The following is a 20,244-nucleotide window of genomic DNA, read 5'->3' as shown; positions in this document are numbered from 1 at the left end:
GCCTCGTCTGACTGCAGAATTTACACTGAGGAATCTATACTTCCTTGAACGTGTTCGCTTCTGCCACGTCTAGCTGCAGAGTTTATGTTCTTATGGGCGTATCAACTAATATGTTAACTTATATGTTATATAACATTGTAAAATAAATATATTTAGCTGTGAAATTTATATGTTGTAATAAAGTAAATTCAGTTAATTTTTAATACTCTAAACCTAAGCTAGTTTTTAATTGTTCAATATTAATTCCTATTTATAAAAATTTTATATATAATCAATTTCTATAATAATTCTTATTCTAAAAATTCTTTGTATTAATGTTCTTTCATATATGAGGGATTTAATAAAAAATTATTTCAGATAGATAGCTTTAAGAACTTTTAAAGCATATAAATAGAAAAACAAACCAGTTCAATAGATTGCCCATAAAGAACTTTGATAGCATATATATACATATATGCACAAATACAATCATCAAACCTTTGTAGAGATTTTCTGTCCAACTATGCACATAAAATATTTATATCAAAAGCTCGACTTTCCAAACAAAAAACAAACTTCAATAAAAATGTCTGATTCACTGGCCTTAAAATGCATTAATTACCAGTGCATCAGTCAATCAGTCAGTTAGTCAGCCAGGAACAAACTCTATTGCATATAAATTGTATATAGAAAAAAGTTTATTATTTTATTATTCTGCAAATAGTTTGGGTAACTTTGCATTTCGCAAATAAAAATACGAAATAAAGTAAAAATAAATGGAATAATAGATGTGGCATTGGAACTTTCGGTGACGGGGCAATCAGCCCTGAAGCGAACCCATTCTTCTTCCTCTTTGGCTCTATGGCATGCATTGCAAGTGCAAATCGAGTCAACATCGCGCGAGACGCGAATCTATTATAATATTATTGAGTTTTTATGCGAGCGCGTTGAAAGCGTCGAAAGTTGTGAAATCCTTGGCATACAGCGAAATGCATTTAACGAGTGCCTGACACGCCCCAGCGCGGCGCCAATGAGAAAAGTGCGAACGTCAAATGGATTTTTATAGCCCAGAGACGCTGCGAGCAGGGAAGCTGCAAGTGAGGCATGCAGCGTAAGCAAATCAAATTTCCGGTTGCCTTAAAGCTCAGCTTAGCCACTTTGGCGCACGCTCAACGCCAAATCCTTTAAAGTGCCATGGCGAGGCCATTAAATTTGCAGTTGGCCCAGTTGCCATGGCTACCTGGACCAGCGCTCGTACTGGTCTGCACCTGCACCTGCAGCTGGACCTGGACCTGAACAATTAGCTGCTGAGTTGGCCTAACGAAATGCGCCCCAATTTCACTGATTTCCCCAGCAGCCTGCACACGGCAAACTTTTGCCCAAATAATTAATAACTGTCACACAATCAAATTGCTGACCGGACTGGTTGGGCTCACACTCCGCCCATCCTTATCTCGTTAGCCCCAAACTTGTTTGGCCAAAAGTTTTTGGGATACAAAACTGATGCGTTGTTTTCATTTGTTTTGATTGGCGTTTGCCATTCGTTTTCAGGGAAAGTGAAATAGCATTGTGTATGCATCAATCGAATGTGTAACTCAATATTTGAATTGAATATTCAATTAAACACATACGCACACATGCAGACAGACATTCACTGAGCTGAGCTACAACTCACAGTGAATGCTGGTTGCTCATAAATATGAACTTGAGGTCGCTCGACACAATGGAAAGCTATTAAACAATTGTTAGAATAAATAATAATATAATAGATTTTACTCGCTGAATGTATTTATTTCACGAACCAGCTTCATTTCAACAGAAGTGCTTTTATACCTTTGTTCACAAAGGGAAGCATGTTTATGCTCGTATAAATGTAAATAAATAAATATATGTATATTTATTTAGTTTACGTATGTAAATATGTATTTCAAACGAAAAAGACATTCGAAATAGTTTAATTATTTAGTAGCTGCTGACATATCATCAAAAAGCAGAAGAAATAGGGATGAAAGACTCAAAATCAAATAAAAGTGGACTGAAATGCAATGATAGACTTTGCTATATCAAGAACACACAAATTTTTCTTTCGATTGGATTGGATTAAAAAACTTTGGCACAAAAGTAGTATACCTGATAGAAATTACTATGATGGACATAAAATAGATATTCATGAATTAGTAAATAAGAAAAAGAAATTGCGAAACTTTTTGACTAGATGTCATCTAAAATATATAAACATATAATTAAATAATAAGTTATATATTTACTATTACTATTGTATACATCTAATCTAAATCTAAAATACATAAATAAAATAAATACGTAAATAAAAGAAACTACATAAACATATAAGTAAATAATATTTTATATATTTCTTTTTTATCATTTTATGCAGATTTTTTATGAATTTAATTTATTTTCTTTAATTCATTTGTCTAATAATAATTTTATTTCGCAAATTGCAATGCAACTCAGTTGGAGTAATCAAAAAACCTGAATTTTATTATTTATAAGATAATATTAATAATATTCCATACAAACACAGCTCAGCAATGCACTGGGCACTCCATTCATTAGCAAAAAGGTTTGCCTTTCATATTCATGTTAAAATGTTGCCAAAAAGTATTCAACATACAAATGTATCTAGGAATTTGCCGAAAACTATGCCAGCAAAAACTTTATGAATTTGAAGCGCATTTTCAGATACATTATTTTATATGGATATTTCTATTGCATTCCTAGCGGCTCTAGCTTATATATTCGGATGTTGACGTGGTTACGCCTACAAGAACGCCTTTTTCTCTTCTCTTTCTGGCTTTTCACATTGTTATCGCATGTGCTCCGTGGCATTAGATGCTATGGGGTATATCAGAGTTGTGCTAGAGTTTGTAACTGATGAAAGCAAGCAGCGATGTTTCTAATGGATTGCGATTGGGATGTTAAGCTAGTTTCACATATATATAAAAAATAAAAATATGTATGACTGAGATAAGTTTTCCTTTTCAATGAATATCACCTTCATACAAATTGCGTTTATTCATGCAGTAAGCGAACGCTGCTTAAGGCACAAGCTGTGCTTGGCATTTAGAATGCGCACATTCAAATATTTCCAATTCCTAGCAAGCTAAATAATTCGAATAACATATTTAAGAGCAAGAAGCAGCACAATCATAGCATAAAGTGCGCATCAGCTAGTCGAGCAGCCTTGCCTAGAGCACGCTCGCGTCTCTTGATATACCTTGGGGGCTGACATTTTATTGCCTTCGCCCTTGCCTTCTGATGCACACCCACACACCTATCCCACACACACACTCATCTTTTGAGCTAATTTAATATTGTGCTTTGTATGATTTTCACATATTATCAAGAAGTTTTATTGCGGCAATTGAACACGTTTGTCAGTCAGAAAGACGAGCAGGTTGCCACTCGTCCTTGTTGTCCTTGTCGTAAAATTGAAGCACCCACAGTATTTTGATATTTATGTTTAGAAATTGTAAACGTATGCGAATACATGTGTGTGTCTATGTGTGTGAGTTTGCGTAACGGTTTATGCGGGCCCCCAAAGCATTTTGTGGATGTGGTCGACTCGCCTTTGTTTTGTTGGGTTGTTTACTTTTATTAGCTTCGGTATTATTGGTTATTGCGGGGAGCAACACACACAAAGCTGCGAGCAGCATAGCATTTAGCCAAAAAGAAGGTAGTCTATGGCTGATTATATAATTTAACTTTTATTTCTACATTTATAGCTCAATAAAACGCAAAGCAACAACATCGCAACATGGCCAAGAGCTGTTTAATACCAATCGAGTCCCAATATTGAAAAGCACTTTCCGAATTTATTATGCGCCTGTTCGGAGCAAAGCCCAAAGATAAACGTTCCTTTAATAGCAACCGAAAATATTTCACTTCGAGCTGTGTTACCTTTGACAGCCAGTAAATTTTAATATACGTCAAGTAATGCATTTCCGAATGTCAAATATTTACCTCGATTTGACCACGTTAAGTCAAGATTTGATTTGGCGAATTTCATTCAAATCTGATTTATAAATGAATATCGAATATCGTGCATAATGCTAACTTGTCTTAATGTAAAATAAATTTTGGACATGTAATTTGATAAATTTTGTTGATAATTTTAATTCTTCAATTGACAACAAAATGTATGTAACAAAGTTAGCTGTCTCGAATTTGTCGCTTATTACTAATTAATAAGCTAATCAAGCTATGCCTGCAGATAAAGTTAGCAGGTTTGCTTTATCCACGTTTCTAGAGCCATTACTAAACTGAGCTTTACTTTTACTTTACTTTCATATAAGTGTTGAGTTTTTGTGAGCTGTGAACTCTCTTGACTTCTCTATATCTCTCAGTTTTTCACTTTCTTTGCAGTCACTATCTCACTCTTTTACCCTTTACATTCTTCCTCCATGACATTCTCTATATTTCTCTCCATAGCTGTTTCATCCATTCTCTGTCTCTTGATTTATTTTTCTCCACCCTTTTTTTCTCTTCCCTATTTTCTCAGTTTTTCACTCTCTCATTTTCTCTCTTTGATATACTGTAAAATCTCTCTCTCACTCTTCACCATTTTTTCTTTCTCTCTCTCTCTCTCTCTCTCTGTTTCACATTCTCACTCCCACTCTGTATCTCTTCTCTATCATTTCCTCTCCCTGTATTTGGCTTTCACTTACTATCTTAATCTCTATTCCTTACGTTCATCTCTTGTCTCTATCTCTTTTATCTCTTTCTCTCCCTCTATCTCTCCATCTCTTTCTCTCTATGTCTCATAGTCTCATTGTCTTTCTCTTTCACTCTCACTCACACTCTATGTCCCTCCCTCTCCCTGTATTTGCTTCTCTCATTCTTGCTTTCATTCTCTGTCCCTCTCTCTCCCCCATTATTTGACTCTCACTTTCTATCTCTAGCAATTGTTCCGTTTCCTTTCTTCTAATTAATAAATGTCAATAAATTAAGCTAAAGACCCCTTTCATCTAGCATTCATTATTTATGCTTGCACTCATAATGCTTACAGGGTATTTAATCAACAAAACGCCTGCAACAACATTTTGTAATATAAAACAGAAAACAATAATGCAGAGCATACTTTTGCGCTGTGCTCTTAATGCGTATACGCCGCGTTGCACATTTAATCAAATGCTTTAAGCGAGTTCCCCTCATGGGTTGGCGACCGTTGCTCAAGCAGTTTAAATCAACAACAAATGGTAATAAAAAATTGTTGACAAAGGCAACAATAGCAACAGGAACAACAACAACTGAAGTGTGTACTTCAGAAAACGAAAGCGAGGGGAGCCGAGAGCTGAAAGTAAACGCTGTATATGCCAGAGCAGAGCAAATAGTAGCTGAGCCCAGTTACGGCCGCCGTAGGCCAAGCTGCAAATGCAACGCTTGCTGACCACAGGCGTATGGGCATGGCCGGTGTAGGGCAGGGCAGGACAGGGCAGGGGCGAGAGCGAAAAGTAAGCCAAGCCCTAAGCATAATGCGCCGGTTTCGGGTCCCCTTGAGATATAATGCTTAGCATTTTTACTTTGTTTTTAATTTTTGTGCTGCCAGCTGCCTGCCTCCTCCTCCGCCTTCTGCTCGCTCACTTGCTGCCTCTCATCATGGCGGTCATTTTTTATGGTATTTTGTTTTCTTTCTTGACTTTTTTCTGCTCCTTCTGGGAAAGTCTATTATGCTTACGAAAATTGCTTTACAGCTGCGGCAGCGGCCAGAAACAATGCGGCAAAGGTTACACAGCATAAAAGAAATACACACAAAAATGAATAATGACAGTGAAACGAACGGCGAATGGCGGGCAGATTACTTTTCGCTAAGGACCTGGCCAACAGAACTCGCTATCAAAGTCTCAGCTGTGGCTGCAGCTAGTGAAAATATTTGCACAGTCTTAGCGGGCCGACAGGGGGCGGGCGGGCGTTAAAATGTGAAAGAAAATAGGAGTGGGCAAGCCAAAAGTGCAGTTAAAATAATTTGCGCATAATGAAGCCGGAAGTGTGAACGCAAAAACAAGAAAAGTACAAGAAATGGGAACTTCATTATCTATGGCAGCAGCAGCAGCAGCAGCAGAGGCGTTGGCATCAAAAGAAAATTATACAAAATCTCTGCCAGGCTTTTCTAATTAAAGTTTCAACGGCGTCGGCGCCAAAGTGAAATTAATGGCGTTGCCATTTTTGCCGGCTTGTGCTTATTTTGCTAGCTGTTGCTGGCCCCCACCCATTCCCCTTTGTTTAGCTCTATGAACTCAACGACGGCTCTTCGGGCACTTAATCTGAGTCTCTTCTGGCCGCTCAGACCAACGTCTCGATTTCGTTAACAGTTCCTTTCCCCAGCTGCCATTCAACTTCCTGGCAAATGTGTGTAATTTATTTGCAATCAATGCGGCCTGAAAGGACATTATTTTTACATTATAGCAGAGCCAAGAAGTGTGTGTGTGTCTATGTGTGTGTGTGAATGTGCCAGAAGTGGACGTGTTGCCAAAGCCACGTCAGCAAACATTTGGCAGCTGTCACTTAATACTTTTTTGTACTCTCTAAATGGCTTTTATGGCAGGGTAACTTCAGCTGCTAGCTATGACGAGTGGTCGATTTTTGACAGTTAAAAAATTATTTTTTATAAAATGTTTATAAAATCTATGTTTTCGAATAATTGAGTACTGAAATCAACTGTTTTTATTTAGTATAAGTATCAGGAAATATTCAAGTTTAAATATCCAGCCAAGTCTAATTCACCTGCTTAAAAATATTTATTTAATTATTAATTTCTTTGTTTTCATATTTTGTAAATATATATATATATATATATATTTTTAATACCTTATTTATTTTATTTCTTTTAGTCTATTATAGTGTATACATTTTATAAATTGATAATTGTTATAAGTTATAAAGTGTCTAAGGGAATTCAAACATGTGAAGCTATGACCAATACCTAACTTTTACTTAAGGAATGTTTAAAGTGAGTCAAAATCTTTATTCCGTAAACTTCCAACTTTCTTAAATCAATTTAAATTGACACCAGCAATTTATTAAAGATATTCAACACAGAGCTCCTCAAAAACCAGCTTGAGTATCTGCAGAGTACACTATTAATACAGCTTTATATACAATTCTTTAAGCCAAGAAAGCTTTAAAATATATCAGCTTAGTTTTATTTTCGACTTTCTTAAAACTTATAGTTCTTAAGTTAAACATAGCTTACATTATCAATTCCTTACTTCATCAGTCATAGGTTCAGCAGTTATAAACCCCATTTATATATTCATATATATTTTCCCAGGCACAAATACTTTGATACAATTCATTAGGCTCAGGCAAGCAATGTGTAAGCAGTGCTGCGGCCTGTCTTGCTGTCGGCCACAAATCTCTTTTGGTGCAGCGCAAAAAGTTTCTCGAACCCACGGCACGTATCGTGTGTCATAAGCAGCAGCGGCTTAAGGAGCGTAAGGCAACGGCAATGGCAAAGGCAACTGCAACTGCAGCTGCAACAGCAAGTTGGCAAGTTGGCAACTGTATGGGACGTGCCACTGGCAGTTGGCAAATAAAATTATTAACATCGCTGCAATGCAACATAAATAGGATTAGTGTCTGCAGTAAATGCACAACAGCAACAGCAACAGCAACAATAACAACAGCAGGGGCAGCAGCAAAGCACAGGCCGCAACAAAAGCAGCATTTGCATGTTGCATTTTGCATGTTGCATACTTCACGGCGTCGTCATGCTCATATGATAAACGGAATGGCAGCGACAATGCCACACACATGTGCCCCATTGTCTTTCGCCTGTCTGCCTACCTCTCCCTCCCTCTCTCTCTCTCCCTCTCACCGACACTTTTTGCTTGTCTTTCTCTGTCTGTTTGTGGCCCGCTCGATGGCTCTTGTCTGTGGCGCAGAAAAATGCGGCTGAGTATTTTAGCAACATGCAAAAACTTTATTCCGTGCACCGGCGACGTTGCCGTCCAGTGTATTGACCCTCAAAGGTCCCACACACAAGCACACATGCATTAGTCACATGCCCGACCACGCCCACCCGTCCCGCTGACTTGTCGCGGTTTTTGCAAAGCGTTTGTTTGCTTTGCGGCTTCCGGTTTTGTTTCGAATCCGTTTTACGGATAACTGCATAACCGCTTTAAAATATTTTTGTTTTATTTTCCTAGAGTTTCTATATTTTTTTTGTGTCTTTCTCGCAACTGTTACCAAAACTGTTGCCCAAACAGAGTTCGGCGCTTGCATTTCTCACTGTCAAAAGTTACGCCGACTGCCGACTGCCAACTGCCGAGCGCAAAACATTTCAATTAAGCGTGGGTCGCATTAAAATATCTCATATCAACGTAATTAACTAGCTGAAGGCTTGAAATGCCTGCCACATTATCACGGCATGCAAATTGAGCATTAAAGTGATTAAAATGTCACCAACTGCGAATGCTTCAAAAGTTGCCCAAGTGCATTCTGAGCATGCCGATTTGCATTTAATTAACTCAACTTAAACTCCTTCACTTCGGCTGCTACATCAATTAAAATATCTTGATTCAATTAATCACATATGAAAGGACAACTGTATCTAGGTTTGGTTAAGCAAGGAAAAATATGTATATTTGTATAAAGTTCACACTTCAATATCTCATCTGTGTAAGAAATGTGTAAGAGCTTTGTCATATTCTGATATCCGGCTTCTTACATTTGAGTTACAATATAAAGTGATTGCTTTCCTTATGATTTATATATTTTTATTTAATTTGTTAATGATTCTAAATAATATATTCTCAATTTGAAGTAGTCGCTTTGTAATATGACAATTTATTTTTGCTTTTAATCTACTATTCTAAAATTATCTTATTTTAATTGAGTTCAGCGCCTGCCCACACTTTCTGTTCATCGCTCAAAGTCTCTCTCTATCTTTCCAACTTCCAACTATATCTATATCTCTTTAGTCTTTCCATGCCTTATAAGTTAATAGTATTGTATAGATAGTACTCTGACACTTTTCTCCTAGTTTCTAAACGACTTAAAATTTAAGTTTTCTCTTCACTACACTATTAAAAGCTTGTTTTTTTTTTTTTTTTTTTTTTTTTTTTTATTTCTTTATTTTGTTGCAGCTTATTGTCTTAGACTCTATAGCGCATTTAGCTCTAAACCTTAACTAATGGGAGGGCAGATATGCCAATTATTCTGCACTTGTAGCTACTATCTTAATTAGTTCTAATATTGTCTAGAGGATGCAATCTCTTCAGTCTTCGCCTATTGTTGTTTATAGCCAGGTTGCTTGCGAGATGGTTAGGATGCGCTGCAAGTCTGTCCGCGTATCTTGAACTGTGTCGCCCAATGAGTTCAGCAACTGTGGGAATTGCTAAATCCCTATGTAAGACTGAGTTTCTTACAAACCAGCTGGCTCCAGTCCATCTGCGTAGTGCTTTATTCTGCAGGGTCTGAATTTTGTTCCTTGTAGTCTTCGCCGAGGAGCCCCATAGAGAGATACCATATACGAAGGTTGGGACAACTATTGCCTTGTAGATGGCGGCCTTGCTGCTGTAAGACAACTTGCTTGAAGCTCTCAGCATCCAGTCGAGGGTTTTTAGCTTGCTTTTGCATTTTGAGGTTACTTGACTTATGTGCGCTTTAAAAGTCAGCCTTCTGTCAAGAGTGATACCAAGGTACTTTACTTTTGAGGCTTTGGGAATAGTGGGCCCCAATGCAACGCTTGGGCAATCTCCTCTTCTAGTGGCGAAGGTAGTATGTACAGACTTTTGTGCATTAATGGTGATACACCACCGTTTTGCCCAGCGTCCGAAAGAGTCCAGATATTTTTGTAGTGAGTCTGAAGCTTCTTGCGCAGATACGTGACGTGATAAGATGGCGGTGTCATCTGCATAGGTCGCTATGAGTACTGCATCTGTACTTCCTATATTTGGCTCGGGAGTTGGCATATCTCCTGTGAATAAAGTATAAAGTGTTGGGCCTAGAACACTGCCCTGTGGTACTCCAGCCATAATTGGTCTAGTCAAGGATACTGCTTGCCCCCTTGACACTTGGAAGGTTCTTCCAATAAGGTATGAGGATAGCAACGCGAAAAATGGGGCTGGAAGGGTGGTCCTCACTTTCTGCAGCAGTCCCAGGTGCCAAACTCGATCAAACGCCTGTTTGATGTCTAAAAAGACGGCAGAGCAGTACATCTTTTCTTCAAAGGCTCCAAGGATATGGTGCACAACTCTGTGAACCTGTTCCGGTGTTCCATGCTGTCTCCTGAAGCCAAACTGATGGTTTGGAATGGCCTCCTGGCGTCCCAGATGTGTCAGTACTCGTTCCAGAAATATTCTTTCGAATATTTTGGAGAGTACTGGCAACAGGCTAATTGGTCTGTACGACTCAATTTCTCCCACGGGTTTGCCAGGCTTAGGAATCATCACAATCACGGCGCGCTTCCAGCAGGCTGGAAAGTGCCGGATGCGGAGCATGGCGTTGTACACCATAGTTATGTAGTCTATGGTGGAGTCAGGCAGTGCTCTAAGGACTCTGCCGTTTATTAGATCATATCCAGGGGATTTTTTTGCCTTCACTCTTCTGATGTGTTCAAGAACCTCTTCTTTTGTACATCCAGTTATCTGGTCTTCAGCTGGGAGGGGCGAGAGAACGATGTCTTCTGTTGCTTCGATTTCTGAGGCCTCTGCGGTAATCACCGGCGTGAATTGGTCTTGAAGGTGGTTTGCAAAAGCCTCAGCTTGAGCTTCGTCTCCAATGTGCCAGGAACCAGAAATGCTCCGAATGGGATGACGACGTATTGGCTGCCGTTTGAGCTTTCTTGTAAATTTCCATAATTGAAACTCTGCGTCAGTGGGCGATTCAGCTCGTACCAGCGCATCGCTGATACACCTCTTTTGAAGCAGGGCGAGAGCAGCTTTAAGATGCCTCGTGGCTTCGTTGTACATGGATTTGGCATCAGGCGTGCGTAATCTTAACCAGCGTCTCCTGGCCCATCTTTTGTGTATTAGTAGGTGTTGGGCCTCCAAGGTGAGGGGGATGTTGTACGGAGACTGTTGTCTTGTTTGGCAAGATGGTGGGGCGGCTTGGTGCGCAGCTTTGACTATTTCTTCCTGCAGTTTGTTTGCTGCGTAGTCCACGTCTTCAGGAGTGTTAAGTTCCATTTCTATGTGCAAAGAGTAATGGAGCTCGCGCCTAAAGACTCCTAAATCTGATCCTGCTGGCAGTAGTTGTTTCCTAATGGGCAAGGGCTGTGGCTGCGCGTGGATTGTGACTATTAGTGGCAGGTGGTCAGAGGATAGGTCCAAGGATTCTTCAATGGTCAATTGCCGGTCACAGATGCCTTTGTAGACAGCGAAGTCGATTGCCGAGGGCCTGTGTCCATTAATTGGGTAACGGGTGGGGGCTCCAGTCGCCAATATGCTGAATTGTAAGTTTTGAATCGCCTCAAATATGACTTCTCCGCGACGATTCGCACTATTGCTTCCCCAAAATGGGTGCCATCCATTCCAGTCGCCGCCGATGAGGGTCTTATTCAACCTTTGGCCTAGAACCTGTTCCATGTGATGATCACACAGACCAGTGTTTGGCGGAAGATAAATTGACGCAACTTCGATCGCTCCAATAGACGTAGGCAGGGTGATGGCTGAGACCTGCATTGTTGCGTTGCAAATTGGCAGTAAAGGTGTATGCGGTATTGTTGCTCGTATGAGGATTGAGGATCCACCAAAGCAGTTTGCTCCTTCACCATGAGCCTGATAGTGTTCGTATCCGAAAATTTGTGTAGTGGGGCACTCATGAGTTTCTGTTATTAACATTATATCTATGTTTTCTTGTGAGAGAAACGCAGCCAGTTCCTGAGTCTTGTTTCTCAGGCCATTGGCGTTCCAGATACCCACACGTAAAGCCATTATTTGTAGGCAAGCTTGGTTATGATGGCCATTAAACTGTTTAGCATGGTTGCTTGTTGGGATTGTACTTCTCGCATCGCTTTGAGCTCGGCATTAATTGCGTCAAACTGACGTTGTTGTTGCTGAAGCATTTCAGTGAACAAAGTGTCACTTGTGGTATTCTTATTTGACGGTCCACCTCTAGCGGCCTGTGCGTAAGAAACACCACTAATAGGCGTTGCAAAGCTCGTGGCTTGGGTAATGCTCCGGGGCCTTGTAATTTCGGAAGCAGTACTCGGACCCGTAGACGGTGTTTGTGTGGGACTCCTTTTTTGTGCTGGGGATTGCAATTTGCGCAACCGCTTGTATACTTGGCAGCCCTTATAGTTGGCTGGGTGCTGTAACTCACAGTGCACACAAGTTGGTGCCTGGTCCTTTTCGCGGGTGCAGTCTTTGGATGCGTGTTTCCCGGCGCAACGCACACATCTGGGAGCTTTGTGGCAGTAGCGTTGTGTGTGTCCAAATTCTTGACAGCGATGGCATTGTGTCAGGTCGTTGTATCTTCTTGGCAGTTCCACTGTGCAGCGTTGCCTGCAGACAACTCGAATGTCCAAAATTTCTTTGTTGTTGGGGGCCTGAGCCACGTCAACAAAAAATATATTTAGCGGTGTTTTGTCCATACGGCTCAGTGGGTTGTGCACATTTGTAATTGTGTGGCCTTTGGTTTCCAATTCCTTTTTAATTAGTGTTGTATCAGTGCTGGAGTGAAGCCCTTTGAACACGACTCTATATGGTTTGTCCTCCTTAAGCTGGTAGCAGTGGAACTCCAATTCCAGCTTAGTAAAGTGGTCTATAACTCTGCGATAGTCCTCACTGCATTGGGTTAATACACCTATGTTATTCTTCTTTGGCTTAATTACGTATGATTTAGCATCAATTACTTTATCTATTATCTGTTGAAGTAGGGCCACAGACTTGATGTTTGGACACCATATGGGGGGCGGACGAGGTTTCGGTGTAGTTTGCTGGTCGGTCAATACTGGGGCTTCTGGAGCTACAGGTGATTCGCTGTAGTCTTCATCTTCTTCTACGAGCAGTGAAAATCGATTTTCTGATATTAATGCTGCATTGCTGGTGCTTGGTTCGTCGAAGATGAGCCTTTTCTTGATGGTTTTTGGTGAATTTGGCTGTTTACGTTTCGTGTTTTTGTTGTTAGTGATGCCTTGCACGGAGGCGATATCTATTTTTGAGTTTATTGGCATGATGGAGGCTTGCCTATTTGCCATCACAACGTTAAGCTGGGCTTGCATTTCTGCATTTACCTTTACAGCTGTAGCGAGGTTATTGACATTAGATGTCATCGCGGATTGTGCTTTTGAGTGCAGGCGCACTCGCGCCAAGCGACGAAATTTCGTAAATTGCAATTAAAGCAATTGAGTTACGCGGAAGCAAGCGATAAGAAAACGCTGCGTGTGCGGTTTTTGTTGCTGTTGCGTTGAAGAATGCACCGCAAAGTTCTATTTTTAGAACTCTGCAGCAGTAGAGCTTAAGCGAAGGCTGTTCGAATTCACGTCTTTACAGGTCGAACAACTGATCGCGATTGAAAAGCTTGTTTTAATTGTGAAGTTTAGAGCAAAACATACTAATTTTCCACTTCAACGAACACTTAAATTCAGATAGGAAATTGTTGAGTAATTTATGTTTTCATCTACTGCCAAGTGAAATTTATAGCAAAGCTCCGACCATATTTCAATGCTATGCGTACTCGTCTCGTTTTATGCTCTTTGTTAACTCTGCTTAAATACTTGAAATTCTGTTTCTCTTCATGTTAGATTATTTCTTAATTTATTGATAATATACGTAGACCTTTTCATATTGCACGTTTAAGCAATTTAAACAGTTTCGGCGAGCCATTCGCAGACGTTTGCCCAGCGCTTGACTTGAAATATTAAAGCGGAATTGCTCAAATGTTGTGCATACGCCCCGTTGGCTGCATGCAAATTTTATATATTAACCGGCAACGGGGCTCAGTGCCTCGCAGTGTTTTGCTTTGCTTACTTTACTTGCATGCTGCTCGTCCATAATTGCAACATGCCGCAAACACAAGCCACATTGGAATGAGAGGGAAAGAGTGTGGAAGGGAGAGATATACACTGTAAAGTCGGAAGGAGGAAGGGAGGGAGGTTGCGGGAGAGAGAGAGGGTAGCCAGACAAGTCAAATAAAAGCCGCGAGCCGCACGATAAAAACCCTAGTCAACTGGTTGGCTTAAGTGAAGGTTTGGTGCACAAATTGAAGTGAGTGCCACGTTCTACGTCTAGGCCGGGCTCGTTGGCCTGGTGTTGGTGTTGTTATGACTTAATGTCGCTGCGCCAAGTGACAGCTATGATGGAAGTACACCGAGAACGGAGGGCTTATTAAAATGTCACAAATGCAAAGTTTATGGCAGCTGCATTACATAGCTCGCACCATGGCCATACCATTGGACAGGACGCAATATATACATAAAATGGTCACATAAGCTGCCACATTTTAATTGCCAATTTTTAAGTGAAGTGTAGCAATTTCATAAAAATTTTATGTGATATGATTTATGTGTATATAATATAATAAAAATAGTAGTGCAACTGAGCACTCAATTTTTTAAACCAATATATAATATAATTATATATATTATAATTAATATATATATTATAAAAGTCAAATCAGGCTCTAGCCAGGCAAGACTACAGCTGAATTTTTTATTATTTTACTAATTGAAAATGCAAAAAATGCAAAAAATTAAGCCAAAAAGTAACACATTTTAGATAAATAATTTTTATTTTAGCTATAAACATTTTGAATGAAATTTAATAATAAATAAAATAAATATATTGAATATTAATTATGTAAAATAATTAATTATTTTAATCAATTAAAGTTTTAAATAATTTTAAAAATATAATTTTATAATGATTCGAAGCAACAAATATTTTTATATAGCTTTAAACATCGGCTACAAGGAAAAACTAATTTTTTAATAAATAATATTTAAATATTTTATTGAAAAATAAAAAAAAAAAAATTATCAAGTAAATCGCCTATAATTTGATGTCTATATCATTTCACTAAATCTCCCTCTTTGTTTATCTCTATTTACAGTCTACATTAGCTGATTGCTTGAACTTAACTGTTCTGGTTGCGATCATACTGTCCTAGTATGCGATGGCAGCAGCGACAGCGACGCTGGAGGAGAATCATGCCCGGCCCCGCCATATAGCCAGCGATAATAGCGCCCAACAGCGTACGCTGGCCACCAAGGTGCGGCGAAAAGCATGGGACAGGCGACCAATGCGGCGACTACATCCGCCCATACCGCTTGGCCAGCTGCTCTGGCTGCTCTGCTGTCTCAGCCAGCTGCGCGCCGAGTGCCCGTCAGTATGCGAGTGCAAGTGGAAGAGCGGCAAGGAGTCCGTCTTGTGCCTTAACGCCAACCTAACACATATCCCCGAGCCGCTCGATGCGGGCACCCAGCTGCTGGATCTAAGCGGCAACGATATACAAACCATACCCGACGACAGCTTCGCCTCGGCTCAGCTGCTTAATCTACAGAAAGTTTATCTGGCCAGGTGTCGACTGCGGCTCATCGAGCGGCATGCGTTCCGCAAGCTCATTAATCTCGTGGAGCTGGACTTGAGCCACAATCAGCTGGCGGCAATACCCTCGCTTGCACTCTACCACGTCTCGGAGCTGCGCGAGCTGCGACTCACGGGCAATCCCATCTCGCGTGTGCCCGATGACGCCTTCGGGCATGTGCCGCAGCTGGTGCGGCTGGAGCTGAGCGACTGCCGTTTGTCCAGCGTGGCGGTGCGCGCCTTTGCCGGCCTCGAGAGCAGCCTGGAGTGGCTGAAGCTAGATGGAAACCGCCTCAGCGAGGTCAGATCAGGCACAATAACATCGCTGGCCTCGCTGCATGGCCTGGAACTGGCGCGCAATGAATGGAACTGCAGCTGTTCGCTGCGACCCCTGCGTGCCTGGATGCTCCAACAGAATATACCCAGTGGCATACCGCCAACATGTGAGTCCCCCGCCCGCTTAGCCGGCCGCGCCTGGGACAAGCTGGATGTGGATGACTTTGCATGTGTGCCGCAAATCGTGGCCACAGACACAACCGCGCACGGCGTCGAGGGACGCAACGTGACGATAAGCTGCTATGTGGAGGGTGTGCCCCAGCCGGCCGTGCGCTGGCTGCTCAAGAATCGGCTGATTGCCAATCTGAGTGCAGCTGGCGCTGGCGAGGATGCCGAGGAGCCGCGCACCGCAGCCGCCACTCAGGGGCGAAAAACCTATGTAGTAAACATGCTGAGGAATGCCTCCAATCTGACAATACTCACCGCAGACATGCAGGATGCGGGCATCTACACCTGCGCCGCCGAGAACAAGGCCGGCAAGGTGGAGGCGAGCGTAACGCTTGCCGTCTCCCGTCGTCCACCGGAGGCGCCGCTCGGCGTGCGCATTGTGCTGCTCGGGGTGCTGGCAGCGCTCTTCTTTGTGGTTGGCTCCTCGTTTGCGGCCATTTGCTTCTGTTCGCTGCGGCGACGCCGCAAGCTGCGTCTGTGGAATTCGGTGCCGCCGGTGCGGCGCAGCGAGAGCTACGAAAAGATTGAGATGACGGCGAGGGTGCGACCGGATCTCGGCGGTGGCGCCAGCTGTGGCGGCGGCAGCGCCACTGGCGCTGGTCTCTTTCAGGACGCCGAGGAGCAGAGCTATCTGCGGGCAGCGCATACCCCACTCAACGACCACGATGCGGGGCAGTCGGCCATTGTGAATCCGAGTGCTGGCAATGCAACTCGACGCAACGGCGACTACCTGCATGTGTCGACGCACTGTGACGACGACGACGAGGAGCAGCCATCGCAGCAGCCATCGCAGCAGCAGTCGCAGCAGCTGCAGCAGTCCAAGCCGGGCGCGAGAAAATGCTCCATGGTGAGCAACAATATTTCCGCATCCGCTGCGAATAATGCAGTAGCGGCCATCGAGGAAACGGATCTGCACATACCGCGTCTGATTGACATCGGCGGGTAAGTTGACCTCCCACTTCAAGCAGTCGTTGCCGTTGCCGTTGCTTTTGTTCTCTGCGGTTCGTTACTTCGAGTGGCAATTGTCCCGCTGCAGCTGCCCCGTCAAAGAGCTGTCATGCTCTAGTGCGCTGCACGCCCGGATCCGTTCCATATTATGGGCAACACTTGACACTTTCTGCTCGAGTGCTGCCACCTCCCCCCACCTCGTAGCACACTGTAAGGGCGCGTGCTAATGACGCGCAAAATATGCGTTGCCTGGCACACGCGTCGCATGAGTATTTTATTTTTGGGCCACCCCTCGCTGATTGCCGACTCTCATGCCGAACGCAAACGAGCCTGGGCAGCACTCCAAGTGCCTCTCATACAGAATATAATGAATATAGAATGTGTGTGCTACAACAATGCAGCCCCAACGGGGGCTGCACAAATAGATTCTGAGGAGAAGCAGAGCTCAGTGCACTAATCGATAGGCAGCTCTGAGAGAATAGGTTACGGCAGATAGCGTGGAAGACTTAAGGCTTAAGGAATATCTTATAGATGTGTAGGAATGCAAGGAACTGGCACAATTTCTCCGATGTCTTTTCTTAAAGTCTTTCACTAGAATTTTCTTTAGCAAAAGCTATACTAAGAAAAAGTACAGTCAATAATTTTGATGTATTGAATTTTCATTAACTTGAGCTATTCATTAATCTGAAAATATAATTCTACAGATGAATCTTTTACGAGACGAAGTTATGAGTAAATAGTCATCAAGCTAAAACTCTTTAACTGAATTTGTCTTTGGTGAATTGAAATTAAAATTTTATACAATTTTCCGAAGTGTTTTGTAAAGAGTTGATTATTTTTATTTTGATATTGTTGTATGAAAAATATTAACTCGTCTTTTTCAAGTCTAAAATGTTTTATTCCTGATATATATAAACATATCTATCTGAGCTAAGCAATTAAGACTTAGGTGCAAAAAAATGCATCTGCCATAGTCTAGCTGCCCTCAAATTAGCTAAAACTGCTCTGTTAAATTCATCCAAATTTGATAAGCTATTCTTAATATCAACTGCTACCCGCGCCATAGCCCATAGACCATATTCATATTCCTTTACCAACCAAGCAAACAGCTCACTTCAAGCCATTTTCAAGCTGCTCAAGAGTTTCGTCTAGGCTTACAGAACGTCAAGATGCCTTGGCTGCTCTTTTCTTCTTAATTGTAAACTCAATTTATATCTCATACATATCCGTTTTGTTCTATTTCAAATCCCAGCACCGACTCCGCGTCAAGCTCAATATCCAGTCAGGTGGACGCAGCAGCTCGACTCGCTGGCTATGCGGGTCACGCTGCCACCTGGAAGACGGCGCCCATAGCAACCACAAAGATCACATCGCCGCACAGCAAGCCAGTCGCAACAACTCAAGCAACAAGCACGGCCGCCACAGCCACGCCCTTCAGCCACTTTGGCAATCATGCGACAGACGAAATGGCGACGTCGGTGTTCTGCAGCAGCAATGGCGATGGTCAGGAGAGCGATCTGTTCGACAGCAACTATCCAGATCTGCTGGACATAGCCAAGTATGCCGTGGCTCAGGCGGCGCAGACGGGCCACGGCTATCCGCCAGCCGGAGCGGCCACAGCGAATGGCGGCCTCTGCACGCTGCCCCGCAAGCTGAAGCACAGCGGCAAGTATTTCCGCAACTCCTCGGACAGCCAGTCGCCGCTGTTGGCGGACAACTCAAGCAAGTACGGCAGCAGCACGCTAGGCGACGGCAGCTTTCTGAACGAGGCTATGGGCCTGGGCAGGCGCTACTCGGCCGAGTCGAGCTATGCGAACTATGCCAGCACCACAACCTACACGGGCGGCGGCCAGCGTGCCAATAGCTTCTTGAATCTGGTGCAGAGCGGGGCACACAAGGGTGGTCTGCACGGGCATCTCTTGGGCCAGAAGCCCAGCCTGCCCTCTTCTCCTGTGCAGCACCAGCGTTCGCTGAGCAGCGCGGCAACTCCGTTGCTTGACTTCTCGGCGCTGGCGACTCGGGCTGCTGGGGCAGCCAATTCCTCGGCGGCTGCCTACGACTATCATGCGGCGCAGCTGGAGCGCTTTCTGGAGGAGTATCGCAATCTGCAGGATCAGCTGTGCAAAATGAAGGAGACCTGCGACACCATTCGCAAAAAGGAGACGCCACTGCGCGTTGCCATTGGCCAGTCGGCTGCCCAGCTGGCCGATCCGGTGATGTACAGCGCAGCGACTGCCTCGCACAGCCCCAAGCCGCCAACGTCGACGCTGAAGGCGAAAACCCTGCTGCCAGGCCAGCCACCCGATCCGCCGCCCTATTGGCTGCATCGCAATGCCATGCTGAAGCGACTCAATCCAGATGCCAATGGCACGGGCAGCGGTTCGCCAAGCACCGCCTCGCCACAGCCCGGCCAGGACATCTTCAAGAGCTAATCGAACTTGTGTACAGTCGATGAATAAGCCCAAAATCCGGAAACTTCGGCGCACCGAAGCTCACATGATCTTGCAGTAGTTCCTTAGAGAGTTCCTTAAATTTAGATTTTATTTATCCTTCCAGTTTTGCCTTCTTATTTCTAAAATATCTGAATTTTGAGCAGGTTTAAAGAAGACTGCGACGAGATGATGAGACTTTTCTATAAATTATCAATTGAAACTTTCTTAAGAACTTTTTTGATTTCCCAAATCAATTTATAATAAAAATAAAAAATAAGTTCTAAAATCAAGTTTTTTGAGATTTTGTTGTATATGATTTCAAATGAAATAAATTGATTATTTTTTATTATTTTCTTAGAATATATTTTAGCTAAAGATTTATAAAAAATAAGTTTTATTTTTTATTGATAATTTTATAAATTCTTCATTCTTAAATTATCTTTAACTAAGTAAAAAAAAAAAAAGAAAATCAATTTTTCAATCTTAATTAAGTCTCCATTCCATTAGCATTGCCAAACAAAAGATAATCCCCGCTCTCACTTAAACAAAATTACTTTACAAACCTTCTGCAAGGTCATGTCTCTCACTATGAACGAAATTTCTCTTAATTAGGCTTAGTTAGCTGGGGGCTCTCGACTGGCCGCTAAGATAATAAGGCCAGCCCCTCTATTGTAATATAGAACACACACTTTTCCACTCTTTCTACTCGCTACGCATATTCAGCAGTCACAATGTAAGTGTATAGACAAATGCCCCAAATTTCAAATCCTAAAAATGAAAAATAAAATAAACCAAATAAAAAATAAAAATCCAAAAAAGAATGAAAATTCCAAGTTCCCAAAACTCTCGTGTTAGTCAAACTAAAAGTGTTTTTGTACTTTAAGCGATCTCAT

General features: G+C 42.4%; 1 protein-coding gene across 1 annotated transcript in view; it reads left to right on the top strand.

Moving 5' to 3' along the window:
• LOC111601155 overlaps positions 1-19,390 on the top strand; it is a 43,956-nt gene extending 24,566 nt beyond the window's left edge. Inside the window, exons 3-4 of the mRNA XM_023317631.2 lie at positions 14,995-16,913; positions 18,172-19,390. Coding sequence (XP_023173399.2) covers positions 15,058-16,913; positions 18,172-19,351 — 3,036 coding nt within the window. The 5' untranslated portion in view covers positions 14,995-15,057 and the 3' untranslated portion in view covers positions 19,352-19,390. The remainder of the gene's footprint in view (positions 1-14,994; positions 16,914-18,171) is intronic.
• The last annotated feature ends 854 nt before the right edge of the window (positions 19,391-20,244 follow it).

The sequence above is a fragment of the Drosophila hydei genome, unplaced genomic scaffold (assembly GCF_003285905.1).
Source record: "Drosophila hydei strain 15085-1641.00,03,60 unplaced genomic scaffold, DhydRS2 tig00008114-arrow-pilon, whole genome shotgun sequence".
NCBI classification, from domain to species: domain Eukaryota; kingdom Metazoa; phylum Arthropoda; class Insecta; order Diptera; family Drosophilidae; genus Drosophila; species Drosophila hydei.
The sequence above is the reverse complement of the archived record's forward strand: the minus strand, read 5'-3'. Positions and strand labels throughout refer to the sequence as shown.